The sequence below is a fragment of the Toxotes jaculatrix genome, chromosome 8 (assembly GCF_017976425.1).
Source record: "Toxotes jaculatrix isolate fToxJac2 chromosome 8, fToxJac2.pri, whole genome shotgun sequence".
Classification (NCBI taxonomy): domain Eukaryota; kingdom Metazoa; phylum Chordata; class Actinopteri; family Toxotidae; genus Toxotes; species Toxotes jaculatrix.
This window is the reverse complement of record NC_054401.1, coordinates 5,146,635-5,168,332: the sequence shown is the minus strand read 5'-3', so window position 1 is coordinate 5,168,332 and position 21,698 is coordinate 5,146,635. Positions and strand designations below refer to the sequence as shown.

The 21,698-nt window shown below is 41.4% G+C and overlaps 2 protein-coding genes across 2 annotated transcripts in view; both read right to left on the bottom strand.

Annotated features, from left to right (window-relative positions):
- Nucleotides 1-85: 85 nt before the first annotated feature.
- rab11al (RAB11a, member RAS oncogene family, like) lies at nucleotides 86-10,943 on the bottom strand. The gene is made up of 5 exons (XM_041044878.1): nucleotides 10,609-10,943; nucleotides 6,666-6,861; nucleotides 5,717-5,910; nucleotides 3,639-3,719; nucleotides 86-1,947 (listed from the first exon to the last, which is right to left on the bottom strand). Exons 1-5 carry the CDS (start codon nucleotides 10,646-10,648, stop codon nucleotides 1,808-1,810), a joined length of 651 nt encoding a protein of 216 aa, XP_040900812.1. The 5' UTR covers nucleotides 10,649-10,943; the 3' UTR covers nucleotides 86-1,807.
- Nucleotides 10,944-13,509: 2,566 nt separating this feature from the next.
- The window catches only part of rab25b (RAB25, member RAS oncogene family b), a 48,963-nt gene continuing 40,774 nt past the window's right edge, over nucleotides 13,510-21,698 (bottom strand). Inside the window, exons 2-5 of the mRNA XM_041045183.1 lie at nucleotides 16,463-16,658; nucleotides 14,835-15,028; nucleotides 14,460-14,540; nucleotides 13,510-14,050 (exon numbers count right to left, since the gene is read on the bottom strand). Coding sequence (XP_040901117.1) covers nucleotides 13,932-14,050; nucleotides 14,460-14,540; nucleotides 14,835-15,028; nucleotides 16,463-16,658 — 590 coding nt within the window. The 3' untranslated portion in view covers nucleotides 13,510-13,931. The remainder of the gene's footprint in view (nucleotides 14,051-14,459; nucleotides 14,541-14,834; nucleotides 15,029-16,462; nucleotides 16,659-21,698) is intronic.

Below are 21,698 nucleotides of genomic sequence, written 5' to 3'. Positions count from 1 at the left end.
CTACCAGATTCGCTAATGAGGAAGCCAGCTACTTGCACCCTTTATTGTTTTAAAACATCTTGAAAAGAGCCAAGAAGAGGCAGGCTATAACAAATGAAATTTATTTATACATTTGCAGTCCAAATATACATACATTAGAATAAATGTTTAAAAAGCCCTAACCTACACCATCCAGTTCAAGACCTGTTAAGTCAACAGAAGTCAGTGCTGATGTGGAAACACATCAGCAGGATAAACGCCATCTGTGTGTATAACCTTTGGATTTAATCAAGCCCCTCCTAACAATCCTATCCTTTCTCCTTTTCCTCATCTATTAAACTATTAGATACTAACAGACCCAATCCTGGCTCCTGGATCCGACCCCCGCCCCCTCAACAGGAAATAAAGAGAAGTGAGAGCGAGGGCAGACCTCAGGGAGATCCCAGAAGGCAGAGTCCTGTTCCAGTTACATACAGTGTAGAGAGAGAGAGAGACAGAAAGGAGTAGGTGAGCAGGCAGTGGAGGATTTCACTTACAGTAAAACAAGCCATCTCGGGTACATCAGAGATCACAGGAGCAGGGCAGGGCTGAATGCCCTCACTACCTCATCCCCTGAAACACTATCCATCCATCCATCCATTCCAGCTAGCAGGCAGCAGGAGCAGGAGTACAGAGTTGTCCATGCATTTAAACCAATCTCCCTAATCTCTCCAACTACACCCAAAAGGTTCAGAGCAGGGGTGAAACAGTCATCAACAGAGCCAATACTGCTATCCCACCGACATGTGAGGCAGTTAACATATCCACTAGTGATGCAGCTATCCCATCTCATTTAGAGTTAACGCTGTACAAAGCTTGCAAGAGCATGACTCATCTGTAGAGTACAAAGTGTGCACAGAGCAGGAAAGCCTTCCAAACAAAGATCAAAGGCAATCAAAGAGAAATTACACGTCACTGTTAGGGAGAGATGTTAGTGCTCTAAGTGGCATGGTGGAATAAAACTTTAACCACCCAACTTCGACCAAATTCCAGCCTGCAAGTTTAGGAAAAATGACTTGAAGCCCTTGCTCCTCCATTAGCGAGGGATAGTTGCCTTTACAAGCGTCTCCAACAGAGATATGATTGTGGGCAAAAGCAAAACCACCAAAAGCAAGAGAGCTCCCTTTGCTGTGAAGAATTCATAGTGGAAAATCTAAACCAACCAGTGTTAAACTGCAAACCCTCTGGCCAAACAAGACCTTAATCTAGTGTTCAATAAATATCACCTGGGACATTACTGTCTAAATATTATACATTTTGGAAAATGGGAATGACAGTGGTGACAGAAGGGTTGCAGTTCAGTGTACTGGATGTGGATTTTTATTGCCCAATATCCTGGCAGTGGGAAACCGAAGGAAAGAATTTACTGGCTTATAAAATAAAGCTTTCAAAGGGAGGACAGTTTGCAAAGACAGAAATCATGATGAGACACAAAAGGGACCCTACAATGTGTTAAAATTTTCATTAGATTGTGAATCAATTCTGATCATGTACCTCTTTCAAAGCACACGCTGGGTATGGTGCACCTCCCTCACAACATAACCCCCCCGTCTGCTTATCTAAACTTCTTTCCTATCCCTCCTTCACTGGTCCCCTTCTTCATACTGTATTAAGTTTTCTTAACCAGACAAATCAATTAGACAAATCAACCCCAGTTAAAAAGTTCCTCTGTGAAATGGTTATTTCTACCTGCCTCTCCATTTTCCCTGCCTATCTGTCTGTGTTTGTTTGTCTTTCTGGTTGTTTCTCCATTTGCCTGGAGGTGAAGGAGGAGGTCAGAGATAAGGTCTCAGTTGGACTGGCAGCAGACACCCTTATTGGCTGAGCTTTGGGTGGGCTCAACCGTGATGGGCACTACGTTGGAGGCTGGTGAGAAGTCGGAGTCGCTTCGCCCTGACATCTGCCTCTGTGACACAATGTTGTAGATAGCTGTGATGGAGAGAGGGGTGAAAGGGAACGAGTTATGTGTAGATGCCTATAAATCCAGCCAACAGTGGGACATATTGTGATAAGGACAAACAGCATGGCAAAACTGAACAACAACTGTTCTATCCAGACTCCTGGCAGCAGTGCAGGATTCTTTCCATACAAAACTGGCATCGTTATGTCATGTGGCAGTACCCAGTTTCATTTGAGGCATTCCCCAGAGCTGAAGATGCAATACATTTAACATTAAAATTGCAGTAACTAAATAAATATAGTACATTATGGGTCTGTGACTTGCTTCTGTGACCCTGCATGCAAAAAGCTGGTGATCAGAAAATACAGTAAACCATATTCAGCAGACAATAGCTGTTCAAACACACAAGTGAACTTCAGTGTAGCTTTTTTTTTTATTGTTCATCCTTCATCACCAGCTCCTTCAACAATTCAATATATGCCTGAACCTAAAGTTTAGCTTAGACGCCACTGGGGCGGTCAAATGATCGACTCACGAGAAGAGCGCAAACACTGATCTGACTTTATTGCATGAAGCCACTTTAACTCTAAACTAGATGTGGAACGTAACTGCTGAAATTAAAACCGCCTATGAATCAAGGAGGCTTAAAGCAAAACAAGACTCCTGGCTGGCTGTGATGTGACATGTCAGGTGGTGAAACTATGCCTCATTACTATAGATCCAACACAGCACCTGCTGTTGTGGCTGTATACACACTAACACAATATGATGGCACTTTCTGACCTGACAATCTGTCTGCTGCTGATACCTACATGTGACGTCTTCTCTGCTCCACTAGGTCTAAAGTTCAGTTCTTACTGGCCTGCTAATGCACTGCTAACTTCCTGTCTTCTCCTCCCTTAATGAGCTAATTAGCAACGTTAGCTCAATGGGGCTTGCTGATTTGAAGTTTGTATAAATCAGAAATTACTGATAAAGCCTTGGTGTGGGCAGAATGGCTAAAGCAGAGGCAGAGGGGAACTGAACGTGGAGCAGAAGCTGAATACAAACAGCAAGTGGCACATACTTGCAGACTGATAGCCCCCCGACCAACTGAAGTGGAAGCGCCACTCACTGTTGGATTGTCTCTTTAGGCACTCCAGGGGTGGACAGTCACAACAATGGCTTTTTTCTCCGTGTTACCAAATCTCCAACATCAAACACGATTGTTAGTGTGGCTATATGCCCCCTGGGGAAGCCACATCTGTGAACCGATATCAGAATTTCTTTCTTGAACAGTCGGATGCATCTGGTACAGTGGGTCAAAGGGAGATTTGTGACCACAAACAAAGACCAGTTCTTGGTGGTTTTCTGGTGATTGTCCGTCTTCATAGCAGCTTTCCCCAGGACTGATTGGCTGAGTGGTTTTTCAGTGTGCCAATTACTCACATTTTTGACCTTAAAAAAAAAATTGAGGGGGCACTCTTGCTACCAACTGCACATAAGCGATGGATGGAGTGATTTGATGGATTTTGCTGCCATCTAGTGGCACAAGATAGGTGTTGTTACGTAGATCAAAGTGAATGGAAATGCAACGCAAATCAATACACTGTTTATATAAAACATTAACATTAAATGGTTTTAGGGGCTTTAGACATTAGTGCCATTCGGGATCAAATGCATTTTCATTCTGTCATCTGATATAAACACAAAAAGAAATGCACAAAAATGGGAAATTCACCTGTGAGAATAGTTTGAAAAGCCAGCTCCACATTAGATGAGTCTAATGCTGATGTCTCCAGGAAAGACAAGCCATGCTTCTCTGTAAAGCAAAAATTAACATAGTCCCAATATTAATTATTATAGGCCTTCATTATTATTAACTTTCAAAACATGGCATTGCACTGATTTAGGATTTGATTTCTTCTACATCATGCACTCACCTCAGGGTTCTCCCCAGAAAAAGGGGACTGCTTTGTAATTACAGAAATTTTTATTGGGTTGTATAACAGCTAACTGGTCTGCTCTGTAAAGAATACATATCCCAAGGAAATACATATTCCATTAAAAAAAGATTAAACCACTGTATTAAATAGACTAAGGAACAATTAATCTGTCAATTTTCTACAAATAATTACTTGTCCTGTTTACTGTATAAAATAGGTCCTTTTCACATCAGACATTTTATCTTGTCATAGCAGGAAAATCTCAGGTGTTACTGTTAATGATGACTTTTAATTCAAATGTCCCTGTAAGCCATGACAGGCATCATTAATTTTATTATTTACACCTGTGCTTTTCTTACCGTGACAATTCAAAATGTCTTCTGTGAAAAAGGCCTATAACAAACAGTAAGGACAAAACTCGTAGCAAAAAGCCAAAGGTATTTTTTAGTTTATTTTTATTTTCTATGCTGAAAAACAACCCAAAACACCCGCATGTGTCTATTGGCAGTCAATAGAAAATTAATCTGCAATTATTTTGATAGCTGATTAAGTCAGTTTTCAAGCAGAAAACTAAACATTTGACAACCTCACCTAGGACTGTAGGAAATTGTAATGGCCACTTTTCTGATCCTGTATAGATCACCAACGTTTAGTCAATAAAATAATAATAATCATTAGCAGGTTAACTGTTAATGAATATAATCGTTAGTTGCAGGCTTGACAGATAAATTCATTATAGAAACTGAGAGCAGATCAATCATGTAAATTAATATGTCAATTGTACCATTGGTGAATGGACCACTTGTTTCAGAACAAATCAAAAACAATCTGTCCTTTTCTTTTTTTCTATTTGTTCCATTGCATTCCATTTTAATCTGTGTATTTTAGGTATAAAAGAGCTTATGAATAAGAATTAAATTTCATTAGATTATTACTTTCACAGGTGAGGAGACTGCTCCATTGTGACTTGTGTTCTTTGGGGAGAACCCTTATCACGTGGCATTCTCCCACACTTTGCATCGGTGTGTCCACTACCTGGTCTTTATGTAAATTTGCATCATAAATTAGGTCAGTGGTCTCGGAAAAACAAATCAGTACAAACAGAAGGCGCCAACTGGTGAAAACATTATGGATAAAGCAACAATGACTTTCTTTGCTTTCATATGGATCAACAAGACACAAGCATTTGACTCTCTTACAGCCCTCCAGAAGTCATTTACCATTCAAAGCAGGTGCAACACTGAATCAGACACAAGCCAATAAACTGAAGGTCAAGGCGTAAACATGTGGCCCAACCACTGTAAAATAGTTAGTGTCGAAAGGTTGGCAAAATTATTGAAAGGCACCCTGTAAAAAATAAACCTGCTCTGAAATAAAGTCTTGAAATTCTCAAAGGGGAGAGATAAATGAAAGTTAAATTAATTTAAATCAAGCCCTTTTTTACCTAATGGTGTGCCTTCTTATATGTACTCAAACACTTTCAAGCCAAGGACATATGCCATTTAGTGGACACATTAACGCAAAATGCCTTACACTATCACAATGCAAACATTTCCAATATGGGTGTTCCCAGCGGAAATCAGTGCCTTGAGACTGGCAGTGTTACAACTTTTAAAAAGCAGCACAAACTAAAGTGAGGGAAAAGTTAAGACACAAGTAGAAACATTAATTAAATTCACTGTCAACAACACAAATAATATGTTATAATGTACTTAAGGACCTCATTAAAGCAGCTAGGGGCCAGTTCACCTCATATGCTCATTATCACAGCTTTAACCTGACAATAATTTAATGAGGCAGAGTCCTAGAACCTCACAGGTCAATACAGGCTACACGCTATATGTGCTCCCACAAAGTTGCACAGTCACAATACCTGCAAAGGCCTTGGCCTCATCTGTGGGCACTGCCCTTAGGTGGCGTAGATCGCTTTTGTTTCCCACTAGCATGATGACTATGTTGCTGTCTGCATGGTCCTGCAGCTCCTTCAGCCAGCGTTCAGCATTTTCATATGTCAGGTGCTTGGCAATGTCATAAACCAAGAGAGCTCCAACTGCGCCACGGTAGTACCTGGACAACATAAGAGGAGATGAACAAACTATAAACTGGAGTATCAGTTTGTTCTTGTTACAGCCTGTTGATATCAGGAATCTTTGTGGGTGTGTCACATGGGCTCAGCCAGCTCTGAAGCACAAGAAAGTCCGATCAGAGAAACATGCAAAATCAAACTGTGAAGCTAAAACAACTGCACACAAAGGTCATAACACAAATAAACACTGACTGACGTTGCTCATTTTAATTTGAAGATTGGCTGCACTCGCTTTCTGCTTCCTCAGTGCCTGAGGGGGCTTGACACAGCACATGCCAGTGCCTCAGTGGCGGCTGCATCAAGGAAGACAACTCACAAAAAGATGAACGTTGGGAAGGGAACTTGACAAAGAGATGAGGAGGAAGCTATGATTAACAAAACACTTCCTGCCCCAGGGTGCATTTTGTAGTTTAAATCGCTTCCTATGAGCTCTTTCTTGCTATTTTAGGAATGATAGAGCTCTATCTGCAACAATGCCAACATTTTATAATACAGCCAAACTTCATGTGACTGTGAATGACATTTTTGACCCAAAAAAAAAAGACAAACATGCAATATGGCTCAGTACTGATAACACGCTTGCTTGAACTGATGCATATGTATGTGGATCTATGAGTGTGCTGGATTTAATTAAAAAGAAACCACTATTTTCTGCAACTAAACATGTACTTATGTGACGTGGATATCTCTGGGTAGGTGAGGAAGTGGCTTTGATGATTTGCTCCCTTGTACTCACGCAGAAGTGATAGCTCGGTATCGCTCCTGTCCAGCTGTGTCCCAGATCTGAGCCTTGACGGTCTTGCCTTCTACCTGGATGCTGCGTGTGGCAAACTCCACCCCGATGGTGCTCTTGCTCTCCAGGTTGAACTCATTCCGGGTGAAGCGTGACAGCAGGTTACTCTTACCTACACCTGAATCTCCGATCAAAACCACTACAGGTACAAAACAGGAATTTCAGACAAAGAAAGAGGAACAATCTACAGCACAGTCACATTTTAAACTCTGCCTGCAAGCAATGTTTTTGGACATTTTGGTTTGACTTACTGGTACAACTGAGTCTTATATTCAACGTGTACATGGAGAATGAAAAATATACATGGAGACTAAAGTAGTGTATAATTTGATATTTCATGAGAGTGTTTGAGCAGCACAGCATAATTTTTGGCAGCAGCTGTAAAGGGAAATTCACAGCACACCTTTGGTGTAACAGTTCACCACAAAGAAGTTACACTGAACGAGACGGGTTGACTTTTTTAAATTAAATTTGATTCTCATTTCTGTTAGATAGCCTGCCTCATCAATGTGTGGCTCCCAGCAAGGGCAGAGCAGAAACTCCGGGGACTCCCACTGAGTACACAAAATATTAAAACCACCTGCTCTTTTCAAGAAATACATGCAGACTAAGCACATGAATCCAGGTGAAACCAGTGAGCTGCTGCAGATTTCAGCTACCTAATGCAGTTCAGTCATGACAGAATTTGACTGAAGGGCAGAAAATCAGTTAAAGAAAAATGTTTTGACCACAAGGAGAAGTGAGACATAGATTATAAGACATGTACGCATAAATAAACAGGTACAAGTGAATTGTCCAGCTGTTGCCTGCTGCTAAAAGCCATATATAAATGTTTAGATATCAACTCCTAAAACCCACTCGCTCTAGTCTTAACAAAACTCTGCTGTAGTTTGTGGAAATGATCAACACAAAATGCAGCCAGCCCTGTGGTTATACATAAACCCTCCCAAACTGATTTAGTTAATACAGCCACCATTTTACTTTTCCCAAACAAAGCATGCAAATCTATCAAATCTGCTAACATCCCTCACAATGACTACACTTGTAAAAACACCATGTGTAGGTCTACATACAAACTTCAGTTGGGTTTTTATTAACACAGGGGTGAGAGAGGTAAATGAATACCTTTAATGCTTAGTGCATAACCAGGACTATATAAACAAAGCCTTTAATTCTGTGTCTCTTCTTCCACTGGGTCTTTTCCAAAATTGTTCTGGGGAGGGGGAGCGTTTGCCAGAAAACCACTTCCACAACTGTCAGGTGAGTCAGTCTATCAAAAGGAACCCACCGCACCGACTCGACACCAGCACGCCACCCTGACATTAAGAAATAGGAACTTCTTATGGAATGTTGAAACTGCATTAACAAACCAACCACTGTGTCTACACATGCATTTAAGCAATGCTGCTATTTCTCTTAGGAAACTGTGTGTATTAAAGTTTATCAGTGTTACTACGGTGTAACAGACACAAGCAGAAACCTGTCCACATTACGACCTGGCTTAACTTAGACTGTGAAATAATCAAAATAGGAGGAGCACATAGGGATTTAAAATCCCAACAGTGTGGCTCTCCTACACACCAAAAGGACAACACTATCATTCTCCATTTTGTCCAACACAAAAGATCTTGGGCGGAGGACAAAAATCATTATGCAACCATTTCTAGGTCCTCTGCCATCAGACAGGTAATATCACGGCTGCACTACACACCCATTCACTAAACCTATTGTTAGGTGTGCATTCTTCAGCTAAAAAGATATGACACCTCTCTATTATATCATACAACCCTGCACCCAGTAATGTGGCCAAGCCTACGACTGCCTGGTTGTAGGAATGAAACCAATTCCTAGTCTGAGTCTATTTGTTCAGGGAGATTAATTCATGTATTGATATCTCCCGAATCCCTATAAATGGAATAAAAGATCACCATCCTATGTCTTATTTCATCATTTCCTTTTTCGTGAAATTAAAGCAGTGTATATGACTAAGGCAGGTGCTCTAAAAGAGATACCTTCTATTAAAGTGGGATAATTATTTTCTTATCAGTGCTGATTTAATGGTTTTAAATGCGTCAAAGAAATTCAAAAAATAAAAAAAAACATTTATATATTCACTGAAAGACGGCTCTGACATAATTTACTCATTTGGGTGTTTAATTAAAAAAAGAGATGCCTTGCAAGGAGCATGGGTGAGGCAGGTAACATGGCACTGAAAAGTTTCTAAAAATACCCAGCACTAAGGCTCATACACATCACTAAGGGAGAGAGGAATTGCTTCAGCAGAGCAGCAGCATGACTTCCAGTGCTGATGTCTCCATCAATAGGGAAAGGTTCATGACTCACTGAGAGCTCACCCAACTTGACTCATGCTGTCCAACAGCAAGGGACAAAAGGAGGTTGTAGGAACAAAGGACAGCCAAAACAGTAACGTGAGCTCTTTCCTGGTTTAAGCGAAAGACCGAATGGCAGGCGATACCTTATCAGTGCCCTTGCACCGCTGCACATGATTCAGATAAATCTGATATTTGGTCACCAGAACCCATGTCATTTTATCCAAGTGTGTGAGCAAATCTCATCTTGTCTATGCTCTGGGACAGAGCTGCTCTGTGGCCACACACACACACACACACACACTTTTCATGCAGGTATTTCCAGTTTGACAACACATGCTTGTTTAGTTTTCTGTATTTGAACAGACCATGAGCACTTCATTTCCCCTTGCTTATGACAAGGTACAACTATTAAGTACTGTTTGTGCCAAAAAGCCATATTGGAATAGTCACTTTCTTCCCCCCACAGCACTATCTTTGGTACCCGATGACACTTTGTGGGATAGAGTTTCAGTATATTGTGCTGCTGCTTAAAATTATCTGGTCACCAGACAAGCTTTCTAATATGTATACATGTTTCTCATTTATAGGGCTGTGACTAAAGATTATTTTCATCATTGCTTTATCTGATTTTGTTTAAACAATTAAATAAAATGGCAGATCTGAGCGTGGCATCTACAGGTGTCTTGCTTTGTTCGACCAAAAGTTCAAATACCCTAAAATATTTTGTTTATAATGATTTGTGACAGAGACGAGCAGGAAACCCTCTCATTTAAGAGGCTGGAGTCAGAATATATAATAAATATAAAATATATTAATATTTGGATTTCTTTCACTACTTATATCTAATAAAATGTAAAATAGTAAAAACAGTTGCTGATTATTTTTCTGTTGACAAATGGGCTAACCATTTCCCCCTAAACTGGCTGCTACAGCATCTCAATAACTTCTAATATTAGAGTGAAAGTGGTTTAACTGTTGTGTTAGCTTCTGATAAACGGGGAGGTGGATTTGTCCAAGTGCTAAGACCTGTATGTACATTCAGGCTTCTACCACAGGTGATTTTCAGTGAACCGTTTAGTCCTCAGGCATAAAACTGACGGACCAAACTTTACTTCCTCAGTAAGGAAATCTCTATTTATTTATTTTTTTGATTTGCCGTCCGGTCACAGTTTATGACCCCATGTTGACCAACGCCGCATCCCAAGATGATTGCATCATCGGCCTGCAAGATAATGAGTCTTCAGCATCTATGCTGCTTAACGCGATACATGAGAGACCTTATAAGCTGCCTGCTAATGATGCAAACATTCGGCTGAAACGGTTATAAGGCCATTTTAGTGACTAAAGTCTCAACTCAACAACAGTCACACTTGTTAGAGCTCACAGCAGGTGCCTTCGTCTCCAGCTCTGATAAATGTCGCCTTACATCTCGTCGTCGGTGGTGCCGGTCAACACTTCTGACAACTCGGGCATCGAATGACACTCACAGGTGAAGCGACATCGTTGTCGACATTAAGCTGCCCAACTGGGCTAGAGGATAAACAGCGACTCACCTTTGAAAAGATAGTCGTACTCGTCTTCTCTGTTGGTCATAGTTTCTCCTCTTCGGGCGAATTTACTCCAAGTCGAACAAACTTCTGGCGTGTTATCTACTCAGCTGCTACGAGACCGAACGACCGACCACCCCCCTCCAGTTCACTTTAGCCTCACACGAAAGATGCGGGTGACTCTCACTCAAACGACAACAACGTTGAATTACTGTCAGAGTACAATAACACGACGCTGCCGTTGTTATCAACCATAAAAAAAAAATCCCGATAGAAACAACTAGCTACAAAAACTTTCGCCTCGTCTTCCTCAACGTCTGTCACTTGCCACTACCGTTGCTGCGACGTAACGTCAACGCCTTTGCCCAGCCCCCTCTGCGCTCCTACTGGTCAATGGCTGATCGACACCTGTCACTGGCGTTGCTGTGATTGGTCCGCCCCGCTGTCGCTCACGATTTGTCCGCTGGTCGTTAACTTGGATGACGTCTGCGGCTCCAAGCTACAACAGGTAATATCAAGCCTCAGGTTAGTTAGCAGCAGGGAGGCCCGGCTGGCAAACAGTGGTATCACAGATGTCTCGCTGTAACACGTGTAAGCGCAGCCTAACAGTAACAGACACAGTGATATAACACAGTACAGAGCTCCCCAGGTCAGAGAGGTCATACTGACAATTTTAAGCCTAGTGCTCAGCCTGGGATTTATGGGTTACCTGGGCACTGTTAAGTAACTCAACAAATTGTTTAGTCGAACAACAGAGAATTGATCTGCAACTGTTTTGATGATTTCTAATAGTTATTTTACGAACAGCAAAAATATTTGCAAATATTTGCTCCCTCCATCTCCTTAAACATGAGGATTTGATGATTACTGGCACCAGATTAATTGATAATGGCAATAATTGTTAGTTGCAGCAGTACAAAACATGAAATTTAATATGTAATAATGTTTTATGGCCATTTCCATATTTTTACACATGCATTGCTGGGTATCCCAAACAAGAAGGGAGTAAAGCCAACGTCAACAAAACAAGGGTTAATAAAATCTCCCTTCCTCTTCCTCTGTGTCCTTTTGCAGCAAATAATTTCAAGGTGAACTGCTGGTACACAGTCTATGGTAGATACAGTACCTGCAGTTCACCTTGACTTACATATAGTTTGTTTAGTGGATTTCAAATTAAGTTGCAGGGATTCCCATGGATTTCTATCACACGTCTTTTTTTCATCTATGATACCATTCCTGGTTGTGTACTAAAGCTCCTGTAAGAACATACTTTGTGCCAGGGTTAGGTGAAAATTTTTACCATTTTAAGTTGAAATACTATGTTAATTTATTTTGCAGGCATTCTGCGTTTAAATAAGTCTTTGTTGAGATAGCATACTTTACAGCAAAGATACAGAGAAAACAGGACAGAGGCTATCCAGTGCAGACTGACAGCTGACAATGTTTGGTTATTTTTGACTTAGTTTCAGGATGTCCAGGTGGCCAAATGGTTAAAATTGCAATGAATACAGGGAAGTTTGGTTTTGGGTTTAACAAGTTACTTGTGTGGATTTGGTACTTTCCGAACATCAATAACAAGTTAGCAAGAATGACAGTCTTTGAAACTGTTCTTCCCTACTCCAAACAGCAGAAATGTACCATAAATTAAAATAGATTACAGAGTAAAAACAAAATGACAATACATAGTCTAAACAGTAAGGATATCCATGATATTGAGCAGTAGTTGGTATTTCCCACAATCAAACACTTGGCCAAGTGGAAAAGTCCCGGAAACACCTTTAAACATTTAATGAAATAACATCTAAACATGTCAGTAAAACATCATTTCACTATTTTTACAACACTGTCCTGTAAGAAAAAAGCACAGTGCTAAGAAAGGTCTGGTACGCCTGCCACTGATTCATTCCTATGGGTTGTATATGAGGGTAAGGTAGGATAGACAAGCGACCTATCTGGCAGTTGGAGATTTTTACACACTGTTTCCATTGGTTTGTGTGAGAGGAGCTTTCCTTATATCAGACATGGACAGCACAGACCAGCTGATATCCAGTGTTTAATTAAAGGCCAGTACTGGTTCATCTCTTTCTTTATCAGGTAATCCACTAACCTCCCATAAAAGTGACAGCTGCTTTGGTTTTACTGTTATTAAATTTGATGAAGGAAGGAAGGAAGCCTTATTTATTTATTTATTTTTAGTCATATCACCCAAGGCCTGTGCACTCATTCACTGCATGCATCATTCTGGCAGGGTTAGGCAACATTAACTGGGCCAGTTAATTATCTCAGCCCGTGCAGAGAAAAAAAAGAAGATATCACACTCGAAAAGGTTGCCCACCTCTGACTTATTCTTTCAGATGGAATTGCTACTCTACATCTAAAATTCTTTTCTGTTTCTCAGAACATTTTCTACATCTTTGCCTCTTCATTCATATGTTTTAATGCTGAGGTCTCCAGAATTTTCAGACCTCATTATGGCGTTCCTCTAAGGTTACAATCCTCGAGGCAGTTCAGCCTTTGACATGAAACAGTTTGAGAGAGGCCTGGATCAGAAACAGACCGTGGCCAAATATGTTTTAACACTGTGATTCATAAAACAACAGAATATTTCCCAGAGATTTGAGTTAACACAGGAAATTGTTTTTCAGTTTTGTGGTGTTGTTACTGACAACTAGAATTTCACTTGAATTGAACAGCTGCGAAGGTGGTGAACATTACTAACCTGGTATTTCTAAATTACTTTAAAATTCTTTCATTGAAAGACACAAATAACACACATCAGGTTAACTGTCTCCATAAATCCTTTATGTCAACAGAAATGCACTCAGTCTCATCACAGATCATCAGCTGGAACACAGGCACAGCGATGACAGCAAGTACATAAAATATCTGACACCAACTAAACTGTTGATTTGAAGACAACATAAAACAGTCTTGTGTCACTTAGTTTGAAAACATCACACAAGCCATGATTTTTTTTTTTATTTCCTGCATGGATTATAAATATATTATCTTACAGGTAACACAGTTTGGTGTTTTATCTTTGACCTATGTTCCGTGGTCAGCAGGGAATCTTAAAAGACAGATGCTGGCTTCCAGCAGCATTCACATTTATCAGTCATCCTTTGAATACATTGTGCCACTACAAAGCTTTTACAAGTTGTAAATCAGTCATTTCAAAGTGGCATCTCTTAAGACAGAACCATTAATTTTGGCACACACGGTTGCCATGTTGCCTGCCTCTTGTCAAGCCCTAGCGCAGGGTTGTGGGTGAAGGAGGAGCCCATCTGTCACCCACTCCGAGGCCCTTGGGCTCCTGAAGGTTGGTGTGATCAGATGTTCCTGCAGCAGGGCTTATTCTCCTCTGTGTTTTCTGCTCTGGAGCTGTTCAGGGACACAGCACTGATGGAGCCTCGAACCACTTCCTTACTGCTCACCTTCCTGTGAATCTCTAATGTAAGAAATTGACATATATTACCATCCAACATGGATGTTGAAGCTGCACAAAAATTGATAAGAAAACGACAGCAACCCCTTCAAACAAAATAAACACATTAAAGTTGTTCATTTCCAACTAAAAACTAGGTCATGTTTTTCTGACCCTTTCCTGACGTGGACTTTCTCCAAACCTCCATGAGTTGAGGAGATTAAGGTCTGGCTATATGTGATTAAAGTCATAGGTAGAGCCTTATCCCATCATGTGTGTGGGGAAAAGTGTGTATCCAGTCCACATAATTTAGTTTTTGGAGAGGAGAGACAGAAAGGCAAAGACATTCATGATGGGAACTTAAAAGGAAGCCACAATTGCTAAGTGGCTATTACCTAAGGAGAAAAAAGTTAAGTACATTAAAATGAATTACCTGCTAGGACATTGTTAAATGCTGCTTCCACATTAGTTGACTCCAAGGCCGAGGTCTCCAGAAACAAAAGGCCTTTCTTTTCTGGATAATACAAATAAGCTAAGTTAGTTATTTCTGTCACACTGTCCGAAATTGCAGAATTTCACTGTTGATCTTCTGGGTCCTATAACAACATCACGTAATTTATCTTTAATCACCCATTAGAATCAACAAATAAGAATTTATGGTCACTTTGTTACCCTGAAAAATCTATAAATACACTTTGGTGAGCAGACTAATTTCCATTTGCTACAATCATAAATTCAGTTTTCATCATGTAAATATGAACAGTCAACATACAGTTCCTATGCAGAGATTTTGTTGTTGACTTTGTACCTGCAAAGTCTTTGGCCTCCTCAGTGGGCACAGCTCTCTCTGACTCCAGGTCAGTCTTGTTGCCCACCAGCATGACCACGATGTGGGGGTCTGCGTGGTCGTATAGCTCCTTCAGCCATCGCTCCACGCTCTCATAGGTAAGGTGTTTGGTGATGTCATAGACCAGCAGGGCTCCAACAGCACCTCTGTAATACCTGTTTGGAGGAAACTGACTTTACAGCAAGTCCTTATGTGACATTTAGGTGTCTTACGTGTTTGTCATGGACATAACAGACATATTCACATTTATACCTGGAATAACTGATTTTTTGGGTCATGATTTTGGCCATCCGGTGAATTGAAGTCTCTACCAACTCCTGAGGGAAATATTTGAATCCACTATGCTGACTAGCTAGATGCAAACTTTGTATGTCTGCCCTTTGGTGCTGGGCAGGTAGCATACAGTGAAATTTCAGCTGCTGTGGCCAAAAATAACACTATGAGAGCAGTGATACTGAACCAAAACAGTAAAGATGTGGGCCAAAACAATGTGCTGAAAGATGACATAAAGCTCTGCAGAGATAAGAGGAGCTGCAGTCAGGTGCTAATGCTCTGTTGGTTTATCTCTTACAGCAACCCCAAGTCATTCGATTCAATGCTATCACAAATAAAATATATATATATATATAGATTGTAGTTGCTTTAAGCACTGTCCATCTTCACTGAGAGTAAGCAATTACTCCTGCTGTAAGTTGAAAAAAACTTTAATGACTGATGATTGCTCTGAAGTCATGAACCAATCAATACATCCTTCACAATGACATTTCTGCTCCACTCTTCCAGAAGTATAATTAATTCCACTTTAATAGTTTTAACTGCTTGTTACAGCACAAATGGGAAATTCCATGGGAGTGGGAATTTGCATACCATTCAGTAAGTAATTACTCAAAAAGCCAAGGAGTCAGAAAAGAGCTAATCCAGCAGTGTAGCATATCCTCGGATTTTTTTTTCCATGTCTTAAAAATAAAATTGACATGGCTCTACACTGTTAATCCTCCTAGTTTAATTAAAAAAAGAATGAATCAGGGGCACCCTCAGATAGAAGAGAGACCCGCTGAGGGCTGAGTGTTCAAATAAACGTATCTGCTCTCACCAATGGGATTTTGAAACCCAAGTGTGCCAGTTAGAAACTGGCAGTGGAGAGGAGAATGTGCTGGTTGTTTTTCAGGTAATGTGGGATGATCAGTGCTTGTCCCTGCGTATGTTTTGGCTGATAACTGCACCACCTAAGATGCTGACATACAGGTTGCTCAACAACAATGGAGCATAATGTGCTGACTGAAAAAAACTGTCTTTTGTGTGCCTGTTTAAAATGTGTGCATGTTTAAAAAGGGATTCAGTTTTAAAAAGTTTATCTTCTAGCACAGCATTTATTTAGGTCTCTTCAGTATTAGTTAACAACCCATTTAATCATAAAACAACTGCAGGAATGCCTTGAAAATCTGCCAAAAAAGCAAAGATTTAGGACACATGGCCCAGGCATACAGATATGGTAAAGATAAAACATGCATTTGTGTGTGTATGTGAGAATGAGCACACATGTATATGCTAATATATGTATAAAAGCTGTGATGGGTCTTGGCACTCACGCTGAAGTGATGGCCCGGTATCGCTCCAGTCCGGCTGTGTCCCAGATCTGGGCCTTAATGGTGAAGCCGCTGAGCTGCACTGTCCGTGTGCTGAACTCCACCCCGATGGTTGTGCGGGTATCATGGTTGAACTCATTTTTGGTGAAGCGGGACAACAGGTTGCTCTTTCCTACACCAGATTCACCTATCAGAACCACTGGAGAGGACACAAATCACAGAGGCGTTTTAATTAGAGTTCCAGTTTTTTGAGTTTGGGTTTGGTTGTTGCAGGACTAAACCAGGTATGTCTTAGACAAAGGAGACAAAACAAATATTCCCAGAGCCTAATATGAGCCAGTCCTGGCCACCTCATCCTTTACAGCCTGTCTTAACTGAAGCTTTTAGTCTAGGTGTGTCTTTTTTGTTTGCCCCATAAATCCACAGTTGTAGCTGTCTGATACTGGGGCTAATTACACCATTAGGGATATAGTGTCCTATTTTAAAAACAGCACCACACCCTCATGGTAAATAAGTTAATTATTTCAGCTCAGAGGTGCAGAGAGGACGTGTTGTGTGAAACACTTGAGAACAATGCGGGATGTTGGCCTGGAACAGAAAACACCAGATTATTGATTAGTAAAGAGATAATATTTCATTCATCTGTACATGTGACTTTTTTTTTAATCCTAGTGAGGATCTTGTCAGGTTGTAGGCTATCCCAGCATACACTGAAGGAGAGGCCAGCTGTAAAATACACTGCTCGTCTTATCTTTTTCATTTAAACAGTAGGAAGTGAGGGTTATGAAATATAGGAAGCAAAGCACAGACAGGATTGAAACATTTGTCAGCAGGTGCAGAGATGTAGATTAACAAGTGGTTCAGTTTATATTAAACATGTTTAAGTTTTACTTTTCTTTCACTGGAGGTACCTATTTTATGTTTTTACTTTGGCTAAGAGCACTGTATTTTTTTTTTACATTTTATTTATCACTGAAGCCATGCAGCAAAGTGATTGTAAATCTTTGTCCAGTGGTGCTTCACTCTTGGCTTGACTGATTAATATCAAAGAAATGTATTTTACCAAAACTGAAGGATAAATGGACTGAATTTTTAACTCACATTTGTCAACTCTACAGATAAAACACAAGCTTCCTCATTTGAAAAACTGAAAACTTTGACGTAAAAACCTGTCACAAGTGAACCTTTGTTTCAGAAACTAAAACAGTCCCTAAAAGCGTAAAGGGATTCCAAATCAGGTGGAACAAGTTAAGCTGCCACTTCCTTATATCATGGTCAGACAGGCCTACCTACTGGGTAAACAGGACAAGAAATAACACAGACACCCCCTCTGTACATTTCAGTGACTAATGTTTGGTTTTCAGTTGTTAGCAGCTGACTCAGAGAGAGAGAAAAAAAGGCTTGGCTTAATTGGCACAGATAGGAAAATATGACCACACTGTGAAAAAACAGTAGCAGTGGGATCTCTGCACATTTGGTTAAGACACAGTCGCAGCTTAATGCTGAGGCGTGTGAGCTCAAGAACACTGAGATAATAATCCAAGTTCCTGTGACATCTCCACAGGCTAATCACCTGCTACCTCTAACATATTCAGCACCTACTGATTCCCATGAAGGTCTTAACTTACAGTATGCTTAACTTGAAGCCAGGGGTCACATCAAAGAATGTTTTACAAGTTGCTCTACTTTGGCATGTTTTAGGTAATTGTTCACTCTGAAGCCACATCCCTTTACTGCTTTTTTTTCGGTGGGGCAGGTGAGAAGGCCTGTTTTTCTCCTCTTCTCTTCTGCTACTGAGTAACTTCTTATGTAAACAATACCCCTGGTTTCACTGGTGATACAAGTCAAGAGTCCTTCACGGTCTCTGGCGGTCTGGTTTGTCAATTCTGAGGAAGCTTGAGCGAACTTGATGCGTTGCAGTGAGGATTAAATTTTCCTTTTCTTTGTTTTCATGACCTTCAGGACTGGAAATGTAGCTACTGTACTGTACGCAGTTCTGCTTACAGCCCTGGAAACCCTGGTGGAAACTTAAAATAACTTGGGGCTGTATTCAACTGACCAATGGCCAATATTAAAACAAATTTTAGAAAAAATGGGTACTGTTGCACAAGGACATTTATATATTAGTTTATAAGTTAACTTAATTTTAAGCAACACTACAAGTGATCCCACAGTGTGCCCATGGACAGTATGTGGAGGGATGAGAACATGCAGGTTTACATTCCAAGCAAACATTATATAATGTGATTTTACTGATTTGTTTCTCTGAGTTATCAGTGAATCGCTGAGTGGAATGAAATCCTGTACATCCTTTTGAGAAACTATAGTCCGCAGTGTGGGTGATTGAGTTTATTCAATGATAGAAACTGGTTTCTTATTAGAGTCCCAGGCTGGAGGAGGGATCCTTCCTCTGTTGCTCCCTCTGAGGTTTCTCCCACACATAACCCCTTGTGAAACCCCAACTTGTAGCTTTTACACTTGAGTTTTTGTCTAGATTAAACAAACAAATTTAATGAGTTAATTAAAGCTGCAAGCAGCGATGACGGGCCCTCGCACCCCTTGCGACCCGCGGGAGTCACAGCCGGCACAGCCATGAGTACCAGAGTCCTCCTATGTCCTCTCCTCTTCTCCCCAGTACACTTCATAGTACAAACAGGTTATTTCCTGTTACCAGCAGGGGGCGCCACGAGTAAGGCGGGAGTTTGACATATGGAGGCGTTCAGGGCAGAGCCCTCATCATGCTCATGAAGTTTGAAGATGTTTGGATAAAGTATGTGGATGTGAGAGCCATTCAAAATGTCATGGCAAATTCACCAAACGCCATCGAACTTTGGCGAGCCACAGAGGCCACGCCCTTTAACTTAGAGAAAAGTCTGTTATAACTTTTGATCATCATGGTCTTGAGGTGAGGTCCACCAGATATGAAGTTGATCGGGTGAAATCCCTAGCACGAGTTCATCCGCATACCAATGGTGGAAAGCACTGAAATTTGGCCGCCAAAAACAAAATGGCCGACTTCCTGCTGGGTTGAGGTCATGGTGTCAAGAGACTTTTTTGTGCGTCTGGAAGTGTTCTTTATGTGTACTGATTTTCATCTTCGTATTCCAAAAAAACCCATATGGAGAGGGGTATTTTAAATCTTCAAGGGGGCGCCGTTGAGCCATTTTGCCCCGCCCAATTACAAAAACCCCATCAGAGTCTAGGACCAGCCCCCAAGAACGTGTGTATGAATTTTTAGGATCATAGGAGGTGGTTAAGGTCATTACAAATCCAAACGTAATTTCACGGCGAGGGATCGTCAGTTGCCGCGCCGCCACACAGATGCCATTGCACCCAGCTTCACGGCCTTTATAATGTAGCTTCACCAAGTAGTTGGGAAGGTTGTAGAGCAGAAACCAAGCTGATGGTGTCAACTATTAAGGAGCAGTACACTTCAGAGTAAAAATAGGTCATTTCCTGTTACCAGCAGGGGACGCCACGAGTAAGGCGGGAGTTTGACATATGGAGGCGTTCAGGGCAGAGCCCTGATCATGCTCATAAAGTTTGAAGATGTTTGGATAAAGTATGTGGACGTGAGAGCCATTCAAAATGTCATGGCAAATTCACCAAACGCCACCAAACTTTGGCGGGCCACAGAGGCCACGCCCTTTAACTTAGAGAAAACTCTGTGATAACTTTTGATCATCATGGTCTTGAGGTGAGGTCCACCAAATATGAAGTGGATCGGGTGAAATCCCTAGCACGAGTTCGTCCGCATACCAATGGTGTAATTCGCCAAAATCGCCAACTTCCGACCACAATGGCGGACTTCCTGTTGGGTTGAGGTCATGGTGTCAAGAGACTTTTTGGTGTGTCTCGGTATGATCAACATGTGTACCAATTTTCATGCACCTATGACAAACTAAGCCCAATGGGAGGGGGGTTTTGAAAATTTCAAGGGGGCGCTGCAGAGCCATTTTGCCCCCCCCCATTTACAACGACCACAAAATATCAAATTTTTCACCAGACCTGATGAGTGTGCAAAATTTCAGGCGTTTTAGAGCATGGGAAGGGGTTGAAAAATGCAGTTGTTTGGGAGGAATAATAATAATAATTAAAGCTGCAAGCAGCGATGACGGGCCCTCGCACCCCTTGCGACCCGCGGGAGTCGCAGCCGGTGCAGCCAAGAGTACCAGAGTCCTCCTATGTCCTCTCCTCTTCTCCCCAGTACACGTCATAGTACAAACAGGTTATTTCCTGTTACCAGCAGGGGGCGCCACGAGTAAGGCGGGAGTTTGACATATGGAGGCGTTCAGGGCAGAGCCCTCATCATGCTCATGAAGTTTGACGATGTTTGGATAAAGTATGTGGATGTGAGAGCCATTCAAAATGTCATGGCAAATTCACCAAACGCCATCGAACTTTGGCGAGCCACAGAGGCCACGCCCTTTAACTTAGAGAAAAGTCTCTTATAACTTTTGATCATCATGGTCTTGAGGTGAGGTCCACCAGATATGAAGTTGATCTGGTGAAATCCCTAGCACGAGTTCATCCGCATACCAGTGGTGGAAAGCAGTGAAATTTGGCCGCCAAAAACAAAATGGTCGACTTCCTGCTGGGTTGAGGTCATGGTGTCAAGAGACTTTTTTGTGCGTCCTGAAGTGTTCTTTATGTGTACTGATTTTCATCTTCGTATTCTAAAAAAACCCATTTGGAGAGGGGTATTTTAAATCTTCAAGGGGGCGCCGTTGAGCCATTTTGCCCCGCCCAATTACAAAAACCCCACCAGAGTCTAGGACCAGCCCCCAAGAACGTGTGTATGAATTTTTATGATCATAGGAGGTGGTTAAGGTCATTACAAATCCAAACGTAATTTCACGGCGAGGGATCGTCAGTTGCCGCACCGCCACACAGATGCCATTGCACCCAGCTTCACGGCCTTTATAATGTAGCTTCACCAAGTAGTTGGGAAGGTTGTAGAGCAGAAACCAAGCCGATGGTGTCAACTATTAAGGAGCAGTACACTTCAGAGTAAAAATAGGTCATTTCCTGTTACCAGCAGGGGACGCCACGAGTAAGGCGGGAGTTTGACATACGGAGGCGTTCACGGCAGAGCCCTGATCATGCTCATAAAGTTTGAAGATGTTTGGATAAAGTATGTGGACGTGAGAGCCATTCAAAATGTCATGGCAAATTCACCAAACGCCACCAAACTTTGGCGAGCCACAGAGGCCACGCCCTTTAACTTAGAGAAAAGTCT